At 38.9% G+C, this 15,523-nt stretch overlaps 1 protein-coding gene across 4 annotated transcripts in view; it reads left to right on the top strand.

Annotated features, from left to right (window-relative positions):
• SYT9 (synaptotagmin 9) overlaps window positions 1-15,523 on the top strand; it is an 83,145-nt gene that overhangs the window by 20,149 nt on the left and 47,473 nt on the right. For all 4 annotated transcript variants that reach the window (XM_065683195.1, XM_065683194.1, XM_065683193.1 and 1 more), the window contains exon 2: window positions 14,995-15,346. In XM_065683195.1, coding sequence (XP_065539267.1) covers window positions 14,995-15,346 — 352 coding nt within the window. The remainder of the gene's footprint in view (window positions 1-14,994; window positions 15,347-15,523) is intronic.

Raw genomic sequence — 15,523 nt, 5'->3', positions numbered from 1 at the left:
CTGATGACTGTCATAGAACAAAATCATTTAGGTTGGAAAAGACCTTTAAGATCGAGTCCAACAGTTAACACTGCCAAGTCCACCACTAGAGCATGTCCCTAAGCGCTGTATCTACATGTCTTTTAAATACCTCCAGCGATGGTGACTCAGTACCTGTATTGCCAAGGAGGGCAGCTTGCATTTAGCACTGCTTTCTCACACAACTTGTCACAACTCAATTACAATAGAGCAGGGTTCCTGCAGTAAACCGAGGCTCCAGCCTTACAGATCTGAGAGTTGTTGTCCCCCTTAATATGCTTTGCTCATCAGAACTCACTCTTTCTTTTTTTAAACACCAAATCCCTAGAAGCAGCATCATTTATTAAGTTTATGTCAATGAGCACTTTCTATGAATTTAATATATACTTCAGAATCTTAGCTTTCCACCCATGCTGATTGATCTTAGGTTTGGGATGTACATATGTGAATGTGTATCAGAGGGGAGAGATGGAGTGAGGGAGAGCAGAAAGCAAAGGAGAAACTTTTGAATACACAAAACAATGTAAATCAGTGTGGAGCCATCTGCCTAAGTCTGAAGTGTTTGAAAAATGGAGTGTCTGAACTGCTCCTGTTCATTATCATCAAGGGAAGCAGGTAATCTTCGGGATGCTCTTAAAATTAACTGTTAATTTTTTAATTGCTGAACATTTTTAGGTGTATTGAAGTACCTCTTGATGTATGTTAGATACATTGAACCTCTTCACAGTGGTTGATACTGGGTTCAACAGGCAGTCATTCCTATAAATTACCTCTGGTATAAAACGTAAGACATTCTGATCTTTCCACTGACCTCAGTCCCTGGTGTTCACAAGTGTTTTTTTCCTTATTTGTGCAGAAAGGCTCACAGTGTTTCTTAAATATCTGAAACACTTCCTGCTTATCTTAGGTAAAAAACGTACCTTGCAGCTTTTGAAATCTCTGGACAGATGCAAAGCTAATGATTCACCTAAGTTACTATCAGACTTAAACCCCTGAAATGCTATAGCATTAGTATCTTGACCTTTATGTCGAGATGAATGAAAAACAATTTAACTCCTGACTCAGCAGGCCTTCCTGATTTGTTTTTTCATATAGGTGAGGGCAAAAATAAGCTGTTTTTCCTAAACGCTGAAACATCTCAATCTCAACAGTTGTTAGAATTTCTAGCCTTAACGAACTATTTATTGATACTATTATTTGTAATTTATATTTTTAATAATCTATATTTATAATTTATCTGATTGTTTCTCTAGTCCACAGCTGTGTGTATTGTTGACAGGAAGGTACAAGAGGGATCAGCAAACCTGGAAGTTAACAGCATGTAGGGTTATATCAGTCCTTTTGTTTTTATTGCTTGTTCCCCACCTGTCTCCTTTTAAGAGTTTTCCTTATGAACCCAACAGAATATAAGAAACTCCTGATCTTTAACAGCAACTGATTCAATGAGCGTGTCCCTTTAACCATGTGGTAGGGCCATGTTTCTCCAAGAATAACTTGAGGAATTTAAGGGCATGTGAGCATACTAATCTTCACCAATCACTGACAACGGTTTGCATGACAACTGTGAACACTTTCATCTACATTTTGGGAGTGGCAATCCCATGGGTACTTCACTGATGCTAAAACGCTTTGTTCTGATTTATTATCTTGATTTTTTTCATCTATTTTAGCTCAATAAAAATGCTTAGATCAGCAGTTGTAGAGAGTAAAGCCCTGAATTGATCCCTACAGTAATCTATATTACAGCAAGTTCCTGCCAGTTTGCTGTTCAGTGAGAAAGCTGCATGTTTGGATGCCTCCTGTGTGATATTGAGCAAGAATACTGGCAAACCTCAGAAAGTAACTATTGGATGTGAATATTATTACCATCCTTCTCAGTACTGAAACTTCAGTGCTTTCATTTTTTGGGACCCAGTGTGCAGTTTGAGTACACTCACTGGAATGACAGGATTAGATTCTACTGCCAAATACTGGCCAGGGTGGGTGCATTAATTTAGGGTGTGTGGGCGGGCATCTGTCACTACTACATGGTGTTCAATATTTGCTTTGTTGATCATAATTATGGTATAATAGCATTCTTCTCCATAAAACTGGTTGAACACAGGAAGAAAACCCCCTCAAGCTGTCCAGTTTCAAATTTGCGTTCACAAAGTACAACATGAAATTGCGTAGGTTATAATAATAGTTCAAAGAGTTGTTGCTACTACTTCCTCTTATAGATTATTTTAAGGAATGTTATAATTATACCCAGGAAAGCATAAATCCAGATATGTTCAATTCTCGCTCAAAGCATACATAAGCAAGTTTATATTCTCCTTTATATTTGGATTTTCCAAAATTAGGAGGGCTTTCAAGAGCATCTCAACTTTAGATTGATCACTTTCTAGGAATGAAAAAGCAGAAGAGCAGTCTGAACAATAATTTTTTAACAAATCTATTTCTCAGTTCTATTCTTCAGCTGTTACGTCTTCAAGTGATTTCATTTTAGATTTCTCTTGATTTGCTGCACTTATTTTTTCCAGCTTCATATCTGTTCCACAGTTTTCTCTTAGTATTTTAGACAGACAGGATTTCTAGAATTACCCAGTCATAAATTTGTAAAGGCTTTGAACTTGTTTCTTTTGCTCTCTGGAGATTAAGAGGAATGTGAAAGAAGTACATTGTGTATTTATTCTAACAGTAGACTAGGTCTTGTTGTAAATTACTAATTCATTATCTCTCCTAGTAATAAATATCCCTGTCAGTAAGGCTTCGGTTAGACCCTAATACATATGGATCAGACCAAAAAGCTTCATTTTATAAAGCGGGAACCCTACATTCACAAAGAACAGATTCATAATATATTCACCATGGCTGATTTTCTGAAGTACTTCTGTTAAAAAGTCAGTGTATTACAGTGCATCTGGCTCATCATGAAATAAGGATAAATGCTTTCAAAGCTGTCTTTATTCCCTTTATGCCACCGGCTCCCTTCTAAAAGAAAAATCAGGCTATTTAATGAGTTTAAGATGGTAGTGGTTTGTTAGAGTTTACTTTTAAGGAAGAATAATGTGTAACAAGTGTAACAAGTCCATGACAATCAGTTAATATTATGAAGTCCCAATCAAAGCAGTTTGAAAATATTATGATCTTTCGAGTCTAGGTATTATGTAGGGATGAGAGTGCATTCATTTATTAAAAAAGAAACACAAAGAGCAGCCACACTTAAAACCAGATATAAGCATCTCATTAGATTCATGAAGGTCAAAATAAGTAATAAATTTCCCCTCTATTCAGATCAGTCTATGCAGGCAGTTTCCCTGAATTCCCTTGTGATATTTCAACACTTGTGGCAACCATTTTATGATCTGCCAGTATACACAAAGCAGATGAATTTTGGCTCTTTCTTAAATGTACAGCAAGGATTGTAAATATTGAACCACTGTGATGTGCCAAATTCCCATAATATAGGCTTAGAGTAGCTGATTCTGAAAAGGAAGCTAATGAAATAATTGACCTTATTTCCATTCTAAGCAATCTGACTTTAAAGAGAAGCTTGTACTTTTATTCTACATAAATTGCCCAGAAGAGTAATACTGTCTTTTTCTGTCTGACATTTTTTTTTCCTTTAAAAAATCCCTAAATTAGGAAAGGTTCAAAAATAGACAATTTTTTTTAAGTTGTTCAAATTTAGAAAGACTAGTGGTTTCCACTGAGCTTGTGAAACTTAAAGAGACAGCCAACTGGTAGGTGAAATTCAGTGCTTCCAATGGAAAAGAAAATGGAAATTTGAAAGAAAAATACATTGTATAGATTTGTTGTAGAACTATATGAGCAACACAACTCCTATTAATCTTTATAGCTAGTTCTGTGAAAATATTTTTTCATCATATAATATCATAGACATTGCATTATGGTTGTCTCTGTGTATTTATATATATTTATATATACATGTCTTTAGATATGAATGTGAAACTCAAATTTTGCTAAAGATCAAATAGGTTTTTAAGCACTTCAGTGGTCTGTCCACATCTCCTGTGGCCCTTTAAAGTCATTTGATTCCACAAATTTCCCCACCAAAAGAAAGACATTGAATGAAACATTTAGGTAATTTTATTTTTTTTTTTCTTCCCTTAAGATTGTGCCCTAAAGGGCTTCTTCAAATACATAGCAAATAAAACTAAAACAAGAGGCAATATAGGCCCACTGCTGAACGAAGTGGGTACCCTGGAGACAGAGGATATAAAGAAGGCAGAGGTGCTGAATACCTTCTTTGCCTCTGTCTTTACTCCTGCAGACTCTCCCCGAGGGCCCCGGATTTCTATAGCCCCAGAAGGAGTCAGGACAAAGGAGGAGTTTGCTTTGGTAGATGAGGATTGGGTTAGGGATCAGCTATGCAAACTGGACATCTGTAAATCGATGGGTCCGGATGGAATGCACCCACGGGTGCTGAGGGAGCTGGCGGAGGTCATTGCTAGGCCACTTTCCATCATCTTTGGTAAGTCGTGGGAAACGGGCGAGGTGCCTGAGGATTGGCGGATGGCAAAGGTCACACCAATCTATAAGAAGGGCAAGAAGGAGGACCCGGGTAATTATAGACCGGTCAGCCTTACCTCCATCCCTGGAAAGATGATGGAACAACTTATTCTTGACTCCATCACTAGGCATATCAAGGATGAGGGGGTCATTAAGAACAGCCAACATGGTTTTATGAGGGGGAAGTCATGTATGACCAACCTTATAGCCTTCTATGAGGAAGTGACTAGGTGGAGGGATGATGGTAGAGCGGTAGATGTAGTTTTTCTTGATTTCAGTAAGGCATTTGATACTGTCTCCCACAGCATCCTCATAGATAAGCTGAGGAAGTGTGGGCTTGACGATCAAGTAGTGAGGTGGATCGAGAACTGGTTGAAAGGAAGAAGGCAGAGAGTTGTGGTCAATGGCGCAGAATCTAGCTGGAGGTCTGTGACTAGTGGAGTTCCTCAGGGGTTGGTGCTGGGACCGGTGCTGTTTAATATTTTCATCAGTGACCTGGATGAGGGAACTGAGTGCACCCTCAGCAAGTTTGCTGATGACACAAAACTGGGAGGAGTGGCTGACACACCAGAGGACTGTGCTGCCATTCAGCGAGACCTGGACAGGCTGGAGAGTTGGGCGGGGAGAAACTTGATGAAATTTAACAAGGGCAAGTGTAGAGTCTTGCATCTGGGGAAGAACAACCCCATGTACCAGTACAGGTTGGGGGTTGACCTGCTGGAAAGTAGCGAAGGGGAAAGGGACCTGGGGGTCCTGGTGGATAGGAGGATGACCATGAGCCAGCAATGTGCTCTTGCGGCCAAGAAGGCAAATGGCATCTTAGGGTGCATTAGAAAGGGAGTGGTTAGTAGGTCAAGAGAGGTTCTCCTCCCCCTCTACTCAGCCTTGGTGAGGCCGCATCTGGAATATTGCGTCCAGTTCTGGGCCCCTCTGTTCAAGAAGGACAGGGAATTGCTTGAAGGAGTCCAGCGCAGAGCCACAAAGATGATTAAGGGAGTGGAACATCTCCCTTATGAGGAGAGGCTGAGGGAGCTGGGCCTCTTTAGCTTGGAGAAGAGGAGACTGAGGGGTGACCTCATCAATGTTTACAAATATGTAAAGGGTAGGTGTCAGGATGATGGAGCTAGGCTTTTTTCAGTGATATCCAGTGATAGGACAAGGGGCAATGGGTGTAAACTGGAACATAGGAAGTTCCACGTTAACATCAGGAAGAACTTCTTTACTGTAAGAGTGACAGAGCACTGGAACAGGTTGCCCATGGGGGTTGTGGAGTCTCCTACACTGGAGATATTCAAGGCCCGCCTGGACCAGTTCCTGTGTGATGTACTGTAGGTTACCCTGCTCTTGCAGGGGGGTTGGACTAGATGATCTTTTGAGGTCCCTTCCAACCCTTGGGATTCTGTGATTCTGTGATTCTGTGAAAGGGAATCAAAATTAAAAGGATTTTGTTAAAAATTTACAGAAAATGCTGCTACATCATTATTATTATTCTGTATTTTTTATTATTTTTTATTATTTATTATTCTGTATATTTCACTGTTTTCGTTATTCTGTATTGTCTTGAGCACTTTGGTACAGTATTGCTGTACAGTTTATACAAGTGGTAAATTAAATGCTTCTTTCTTATTTCTTTTAGTGCTCTCAAATGCTTCTTTACTATTTATTGTAACTTACTGGGCTTTCAAGGAGTATAACGGAATTTAGAGTTTGTTGACATGATTCATTTAAGCTGTTTGCTCTTCTGTAACCTGGGGACTTTCTGCTACTGGCTATACTTTGCAGAAGTAAATGGCAATTTCTCTACATTGTTATTCGTAGAATCATAACATACAAGATTAATGTGTGCCCTGGTGGCTTATTCATAAAAATATTCACAAATCTTGAAAGTTTCATACTTTCAGGTACTGCTGAAACCAGGATAGTATCCACCCCTTATTCCATACCATTCACATCATGCTCAGATCCCACATTTTCAATATACCATCATTCTTATCTCACATATATACAGATATATACATCCACACAGAGAGAGAGATAGAGAGATCATTCCTTAGTGCATGGACCGGTCCCTATAATGCTGCTGAGTTTATACGGTCCATGATACCAAGCTCCATCTCTTGTAACAGTCTTTCAGAGCAGGAGAGAGAGTGTGATGTAGTCAATCTGCCAGGCCTCCCCGTGTTTGCACTTCAGCCATCATCCTCCATACCAAAGAGGCTTTAACCGCTTGGCTTGCTTAATTGCAGCACGTTTCACACGCATGAATAACCTGGGCAATAGTGTCCATCGCTAAGTCCACCCCTCAATCATGAGTCCATCTGTATGTTGCATCTCTGCCCTGGTGGCCCAAGGTGTCATGGGCCTACCAGGCTCAAAATAATTCACCCTCCCCTTCAGCAGTTTCTGCAACTTGTTGCTGGGGACTCCATACAGCTGCCTTCCATCTCCAATGTTTCTGAAGCACTGGAGGCACCCAGTGGACTAGATACTTGCCTGTACGGTCCCACACACCCCGCCACTCATGACTCTCCAGCCTCGGGGAAAATCTCTTGGTCCTCCTATATCATCGTCTAATCCTAGACAAGACCCAAACACGACTCCACTTAACTTTCAAGGTCAGACAAACTGGTCATGGGTAAAACACTGTATGTGTGCCAACATGCTGATCCCCATCACAATCAGCAGGCAGGTCTCAAGGGTACCCCAAGGCCATTCAAAACCTTCAGAACTCTCAAACAATGCTGCTGTACTTATCACTGGGGCTGGTGTAGCTGCTGTGCTTGGAGCTGGAGTAGCTGCATTATCTGTTGTAGTCAGAGTTTGAGTAGCTGCTGCACTTGTCACTAGGGTGTGTGGGAACGTCTCCCTCATAGGCTGAATACCCGAGGAGGGGAAAAAAAGATGTGTAATTGCTATAAACTTCTATTATATACCTCCCAAAGTATAGAGGTGGTGACCACACTGGGAATGCAGGCCAGATCAGTTTCGTGATCAATGATTCTATTGTATAACAAGTCATTACCATAAAGTACAATGAAACAAGAACCTTAGCCCAAGGCCCCCAGCTGATAAACACTAACACAGCAAATACCAGCTGTAAGTAAGGTACAACATGGTGAAACTGTGAGATCAAGAGCAACAACATTGAGAGCCAATAAATCAGCATTGTGACGAGTGACTATTAATCCAAAACAATAAATGCTTATCACAAATACGTTTAGACACACTCTGGTCAGATCCTTGGTCAGAGTAGACATTACTGAGCATCAACTAAAAGCATTGGTGTTATCAGCGCTGTTCCCAGGCTGAAAGTCAAAAACACAGCACTGCACCAGCTACTAAGAAGGAGAAAAATGACTGCTACTGCTGAGCCCAGGACAATAACGCACAATTTGTCCAAAAGCTTCTACTACAAAACATGGTTGTTCTTTACTCATTCTTCATCATTCATGTCTCTATTCAAACTTTATATTCTGCGACTCAGGGACCATAAACAGTATGTGCTAAAAGTGTCTAGTCACTTCCTGTGACTAGATGAGAACTTAAATTCTTCAATACCCACAAATACTATTTTCCATCCCCTAAAAAAACTCAGGGTAAACATTTCCAAATTATTAATTAGTAACTCAGTTCACTTTGTGAGTGATCCTACAAGAAAAAGAAAAGCCTTAAGTGTATCGTATTATTTAGTCCAATCAGATAATTAATCTGATTCTATTTAACATGTCTTACCATAGCAGAAAGAGTAGATGGGTGGCAGTATGCATTACAGCTCTTGAGTACAGTTGTGGGAACTGTAACTCTTACAAAGCATCACTGCTCAGTTTTTACACTCAGAAGGACCTAACAGGTCTGATGGTTGTATGTGTTGGCAGTATAAATGTATACCTCCAAAATTTCTTTCAGCATATCACCAGCTTCCCTTTTAGCTAACAAGGTACAAGTGTGTCTCAAATGCCAAATGGCTTTTCGAAGATTTCATATTCATTTGCTCCAGCTACATTCCGGTCCTGCAAGTGTAGCACTCTAACTGATTTTGCATGACAGGATGAAATAGAGCTGTTTAAGCCATCTCCATGTCATGTTACACAGAGTACTTGGCAATCTGTAATCGTATCTTTAAAAATGGTGTTCTCTCTTCTGTTATATTATTATTTATGCATTTTTTTTCCTGATTATAGTATTTTTCACTGGATATTAGAAGACCAAATGTATATAGTAATCATGCATATTTTATCGGCTGTGCAAAGTATGTATTCAAAGAGAATATGGAAATAACCAAAAAGAACCAAGTCTGAGATACAGAAACCTGGATGAATGTTATCGCAGTTGTGTATACGCAGTCCCAACAAATTTCATTTTCTACTATGCTTTGTTTGCTTGTGAAACAGAAGCTTTAGTTTTTACAAGAGGAACAACATAATTCTTTGTCAATAGATACTGCTGCAAGATGTCAGAAAGACAAATGCAAGCCCTTGAACATGACTCCTCTCAACTGTGTCTTTAAGAATCCCTGCTCATTCAGCCAGATTAGTAGATATTTTTTGTTGCTTACAAACTCTAGCAGAATATTACATGTCAGATAAGTTGTCAAGGAAATTTGCATTAATGGAGAGTAAATATATTAAGAGGAGATAGATGTGCAAATAAATTATTCTTAGGACAAGTTTAATTTACTGTGTTACAGATGTTAGGCTTGATCATAGTGAGTATGCTTTTGAGTGTTGTGCTCACGTACAATTTTGGTTGCAAATAATTATTAATTCATATCTAAATATGAAGTTACCTTACCTGAATTACAAACCAAACATACTGCTTCAATAACTTTTCTTCTTAATAACCAAATTATATATCACAACAATTGCTGCTGGAAAAATATGCTGAGCAAGCAAATCTCTACTGCTTATGCACTTTCTGTTATATTTTGTGTGGCTATTTAGTAATAATTTCATATTGAAATTGCGCTATGGAATGTATGTATATTTTAACTAATTAATAATCACCTTGATGAAGACCTAAGATTATATTTCATTGATCTAGTTCATTTATGAAACTTAGTTAATTTTAAACAATACATTACACACATTTGTAACCCGAGCAACACAGACAGAGAGAAAGCACACACTGACAAACTGGAATTCATAACACTGTTTAGGAATAAAAATATAAACAAGTCACTCAGAGGATAAGAACAGTGTCTTAACCAACATAAAAGCTTTATGTTACCCTAAGGCCTATCTATATAGAACACATAACTTGGAAAAAAAAAAAAAGTCACTAAAAGCTGATAGCAGCTTCAAATTCCAATAAAACCCAGTTACAGGTACATTTTTAGATCATGAAAATGTTTTTATTATATGAAACTCTGATACTGATCTCACTTAGGCCTGTTTTGTTGGTCCACATTCATAAATTTCAGGGTCGGAGTAAAAGTTGGATTAATATGTGTAATAAACCTAATATAATTGGAGATTCAGTCCCTTGGTTTTCAGCTGCCTTACTTTAAAGAATTTCCCAGAAAGTTTTTAAACACAGTATTAAAGATAATTAACTGGTTCTGGAATATTTCAGAGAAGAATGTATTAGCTGAGTCTCAGGAGTCTCTCAAAGATGCACCTTTCATCCTGAACAAGTGCCAGCTATGTTAATTAAGAAAAAGTTGTGAAGCACAAATGAAACTACCCTGCAATATTAAGCTAAAACTTCTTCATTAGGTATTTCGGATACTTCCTCCTAAGACTTCTCCTCTGGAAAGTTAGGCTCTTAGACTTCTGTTCTGACAGTTATGGAGCTGAATTATGGCTAACCCTCCATAGATGCATTTCCATTAAAGAACAAAGCGATTGCATCCATGGAGCCAACCACTTTATTACCCAAATAATTATATTACTGATCAGCAGTTCCTTTGATCAAATGTCCTGTATATTCCTGGTTGATCAGGAATTCCCATGTGGTTTTTCTTCTTCATATGTTTGTTCACATTTGCATCTTTTGAAGTCAGATTAATCCAAATAGTTTAGCCTTGTGCCTTTTAACACTGTAATTCCAATTACACATCTGGAGATGCGCATTTTTCTGCATTACCTGTTTGTCTCTTCCATTGTTGGCTGATTCAGATACTTGATTTTGTATAATGTTTCATAATCCAAATAGTAACTTAATAAACACAAGAAGGAAAAAAAAATTCATTCCTTGTTTCACATATGAACAAAGCCACCACTATTGTTTCTGTATTTCGTATCTTTTTCTACTATATAATGTACAAAGTGCAGTTATATCTTAGTGCTTTATTGATATTTTTGTATTGTGATCTAAAAAAGTGTTACCTATGTAGTATCTTACCCCTAACAAAATAATTATCAGTCTATTTGAGGGTGGTCAAACAGTGAAATAGGTTGCCCACAGAGGCTGTGAGGTCTCCATATTTGGAGAAATTTTGTCTGGGCACAGTCCCAGACAGTAGAGTCCCAGGCTACTCTACAGTGTCCTTGCTTAAGCAGGGTGTGGAACTAAATGATATGTAGGGTCCCTTCCCCAGCAATTCTGTTTAATCGGGTAATCTGAAGACAAGAGTATTTAAATGCGTATCATACAGTCTCTTAACATAAAGAATTGGGCTGTACTTTTTTGTATAACAGATCTACTTTAAAATGTAAGTAAAAAGTTTAAAAAAGATCCAGCTATGACTTCATAACCAGTCTTTTTGATAAAGCTGTCATAGAACTGATTGTAATAAAATCTGTCACAAAGAAAAGCCATGCTCATCTCTCCAGTCTGTGATCATAAGTGATGATGTGATCCATAAGCAGAAAATTCTGCATTGGTTTTAACCTTGCGATTGCTACGAAAAAATGAACAAATGTACAAATTATGCTGACAGTCATAGGAGACTAATAAGAAATTGAAAGTCAGTAGAGTAAAAAGGATTTGAACATGAAAACCTGGTCAAAAATTGATTAGTACATTAGAATATCTGTAAGACATGCTATGAGCAAGATATTCAGGGACTCTATGTGTCTGTAGCCTTACTGCAGGCTACAGCTGAGTACCTGCATTGTTATAACTGCATGGAAATAATTACATCTTCCATGCCCTCTAACGATGAAGTTGCAGTCTTCATAGACAAAAAATTAGATGAAGCTCAGTAGTCTCAAGAGTGTTTGATCTGAGGCCACTCTTGAAGTTCTGTCTTCTTATCTTCTACCTCCTTTATTGGTATATGAAAGCATGTAGCGGAGGATGTGCTTGTAAGAATGAACTGCATGTATATGCAATTATATTGATTGATTCCTTTGACCTGTTTTAAAATGCATGTTTTTTACAGAAAGTTTGGATTTACTTTCTATGAACACATTACCCATTATCAACACACTGTAATACTGTCCAAGTATTCTGACATGGAAGAATTTGGGAGTTCAGGTCATGCTGCAGCCATGATCAAGAAACTGTATTTGCAAAACTTTGACTTGGATTCATAACTTAAGACTGTTGGCTGGCATTGTGATTGCACCATGAAAGAGATCAATGCAAGTAGCTGTGGCACAGGGGCCTTCCTTGTGTTCATGAGATTCTTCAGTGCAGAGATTCAAGACCTCTTATCAGTGCAAAGTAGGGACAGAATAGATACAGTAGTTAGCCACTAATGGAACTGGCCAAATGCTACAAGTGAGCACAGATGATCGTCAAAACTGTGGCACACTGAATTTATATGTTGCTTTTTTTTCAGTGGTACTGAAGAAAAAACCCTGTACCTTCTGAAATAACGCTTTTCCTCACTGGTCCCAAAGCCCATGCCTGCTTGTAAGCTGCTCAGCTTTGCCTGTAGTGGTTGCCTGCGCTTTGATTCACAGTTATAGTTTAGACTTACATGAGATACTGCTCTGGAAAACACATTGCCCTAATTCTTGTGAAAGCAGAGTGAATTGAGAAGTAGCTGGATTTTTGAGGAACACTTTCTGTGCTGCAGAGCTCTGATTTTTGTGAGGACAAACAAGTGAAGACTTATCCTGCTTTCATTACAAAGCAGAGGAAATCACTGGCATCAGATGAGTACTGCTGCCACATGGGAATACAGATAAACAGGCTTAGAAAAACTGAGACATATGGAAAGATGGGAGTAAAAGTTACATAGAATACAGTACATAACAGTACAAAAGGCTAATGTAAAAGCAGCACCAGGGTGCAGCCAAAAATCTCTTCACTTAGGACTGCACTCACCTCAGCTATTCAAGAATCCTAAAATAGTTTGGGTTGGAAGGGACCTTAAATACAGATCACCTAGTTCCAGCCTCCTGGCACGGGACATGCCCAGTTGCTGAAGACTGCCAGCGAGATGTGCAATATATGAAAAACGCTGTCCAATGAAAGTGCACAGTTTGAAGCAGTGCTCTTTAGCCCCGCTGTCTTTCACAGAAGTGAGAATTCCAAATGAAAATGGTTCCTAAGGAGTCAGAAAGAAGTAAAATCAAGATGATGAAGAGTAATCCCTTCTTATTCTGTGACTTGGCAAGTTACCTGAACTGCTTATTAGCCAGCTTCTCTGAAAGTAAACTGTGAGATAAAGAGTTCTCAGTGTTGTTATTAAACACAGAGGTATATTATTAAAGCTCTTCAAACTCTCCAAATGAAAAGTTCTCCATATTGTTCTCATGTATTTTATCTCATGATGTCAGTTCTCTCAATGACTGTGTCCTCTGCTAAAGTTATCCTCAAGGTAGGGGACTGTACTGCTGGTCTACCTTTCAACTGGTTCCTCACCTTCACATATTCTTGGCGTTGGGCAGTCTCCAGTTCTTACCTTGCAATCTTCTAGCTGGTTTTTGACAGCTTGCAATTTCTCATTCTTTCAATGCTGGATCATTTACTTGAGCCAGTTTTTTGAAAATGTGACCTCTTTGCAGACCTCTGACATATTTCTTCCTTCTCCTCCGAGGAATCCAAGACAAATTGCTTCTTTCCGAAGGTCTTCTTTCACTACTGCATCCCAGTTCCTCTGCTTTTTAATCAGAGGGAGAGGTTGTGCTCTGTCTCTGCTGCCAGACTTGTTTGCCAGTAAATATTCCAAAAATACCAAGAAGCACTTTTCCACTTTCTCCCAGATAGCCTTGTATGCACAGGAGGAATTTCTTTAATTAATTTCAGCTCTGAAACTCTTCACTATAATTTGAAGCAGCTGCTGTTCTGTCCCCACTGTTAATGAGCTTTGTCTTCATATGTCTGGGAGAAGGACAGAAAGGGCCATGCTGGCTAAAATTGTTTTAAATTGGTTTTCAGTGTGCAAAATAAACCGGACGGCTCCTGGGTGAAACCGATTGTAGTTTCACTGTCCCCTCTGCAGACATTTAATCTGTCTGGCTGGTGAGGGTGAGACTCACAGCAGGAACAGAAGGTATTGACTTGCGCGCTTTTTTGAAAAATACTGTTTTCTTCCCCACCCCTCCCCGCCCCCCCTCCCAACTGACTGAGGCGGTTTCATCTGAAGTGTCGTTCTTAAATAATTGTCCTAGTAGGAGCAGTACATTTCAATCTCATGCCATCTTTTGCAGATTTAGGCTAGAGAGATGCAGCCTGACATTCTGAGCCTATACACACTGTGAAAGATTGCTTTGATCAGGCTGTGTTTATAATTTGAGTCAGGAAAATAGAATTCTTACTAATTGTGTTTAAGGCATGATGCATTGTATAATCCACAGAGAAACTTGTTTCAAAAGCACTTAGAAGGAAAATAAAAGACAAAATGAAAACAGCTGTTCCACTGAGTAATTTTCCCAATGTGCAACTTAAAACAAAGCAAAACAGAGAAAAAGCCTCTCCCAGTTGTAAGTTACTTGTGTTGATACGATTATGGAGTAGGATAATGCTAGGAATGTGGGGAAAAATACAGAAAACTCATCTCCACATTCCTTTTTATACCAGAAGTTTGGAAACAGAAAAAAACCCACAAACCCTTTGGATTAAAAAAAATCCAGAAAAATCTCAGTTTCTTAAGAGATATGGTACCTAACTAAATTATAAATAGCAAGCCATGTATTGATAGTCCAGTATAATTTGCAAAGATAAGAATGAGTGTAAGATGAAAGGAAGGGAACGAAAATAATGAAACAAGGTACTTCAGTTGAATACCTAAAAAAATCATGTCACATGTTCATGTGTGCATATTTTCATGTGTTCGAGTATAATACAGTCCCTGGAAAAGAATGTAGTAAGATCTGGTAAAGGAAATGGAGGTTAACTGCACTACATGAAAATAAAGACAAGACAAAATGTACAGCAGGCATTGCTTTTTCATCAGTAGAAAGTTGAGAGAACAAGTGAACAGCCCTTTTCATACTTAGAATGGCCTTCATCCCACCCCGCTTTCAGAGAGAAAATGTAGACTAAGTTCTGTCAAGATAAGCCTTGAAAATGCAGAGCTGGAAGGAGTACAAAGATGTGATATGCGTGTGTTTTTCTTGTTTCCAGATATCTCAATAAGCTTGCTCTCCTTAGTTGTCACAGCCTGTGGCCTTGCTCTGTTTGGTGTCTCTCTGTTCGTATCTTGGAAGCTTTGTTGGATCCCTTGGCGAGAGCGTGGTCTGCCATTTGGGAGCAAAGACAACAAGCAAGAATCACTGAACTACACAGATACAGAGACCAATGACCATGACTACAGTGAGGATTATCTGGGCCAGCCTACAGCCTATCTGGAGTCCTCCATGAAGATCAGCCACACCTCCCCTGATATTCCGTTAGATGCCCAGGCAGGAACGAAGGAGAACTGTGTACAGAATGTGCGAATGCATCGTCAGGTCACTGAACCAACCTCTTCTGATCGGTCAGTAACTCCAATTTCTCTCTGATATTAATGAATACAGGTACAGTCAAAAGAGCACAGCTTGATTATCCAGTACACTGAATGTATAATTTTTTGCCACATTCTTTTCAGAATAAAATTGCATTAAAGTTATTCTTTGAGGTATGCAAACCTCTTATGTTAAAAGGACATGATCAC

This window comes from Lathamus discolor, chromosome 6 (genome assembly GCF_037157495.1).
Source record: "Lathamus discolor isolate bLatDis1 chromosome 6, bLatDis1.hap1, whole genome shotgun sequence".
Lineage (NCBI taxonomy): Eukaryota > Metazoa > Chordata > Aves > Psittaciformes > Psittacidae > Lathamus > Lathamus discolor.
This window is presented reverse-complemented; position numbering and strand designations above follow the sequence as displayed.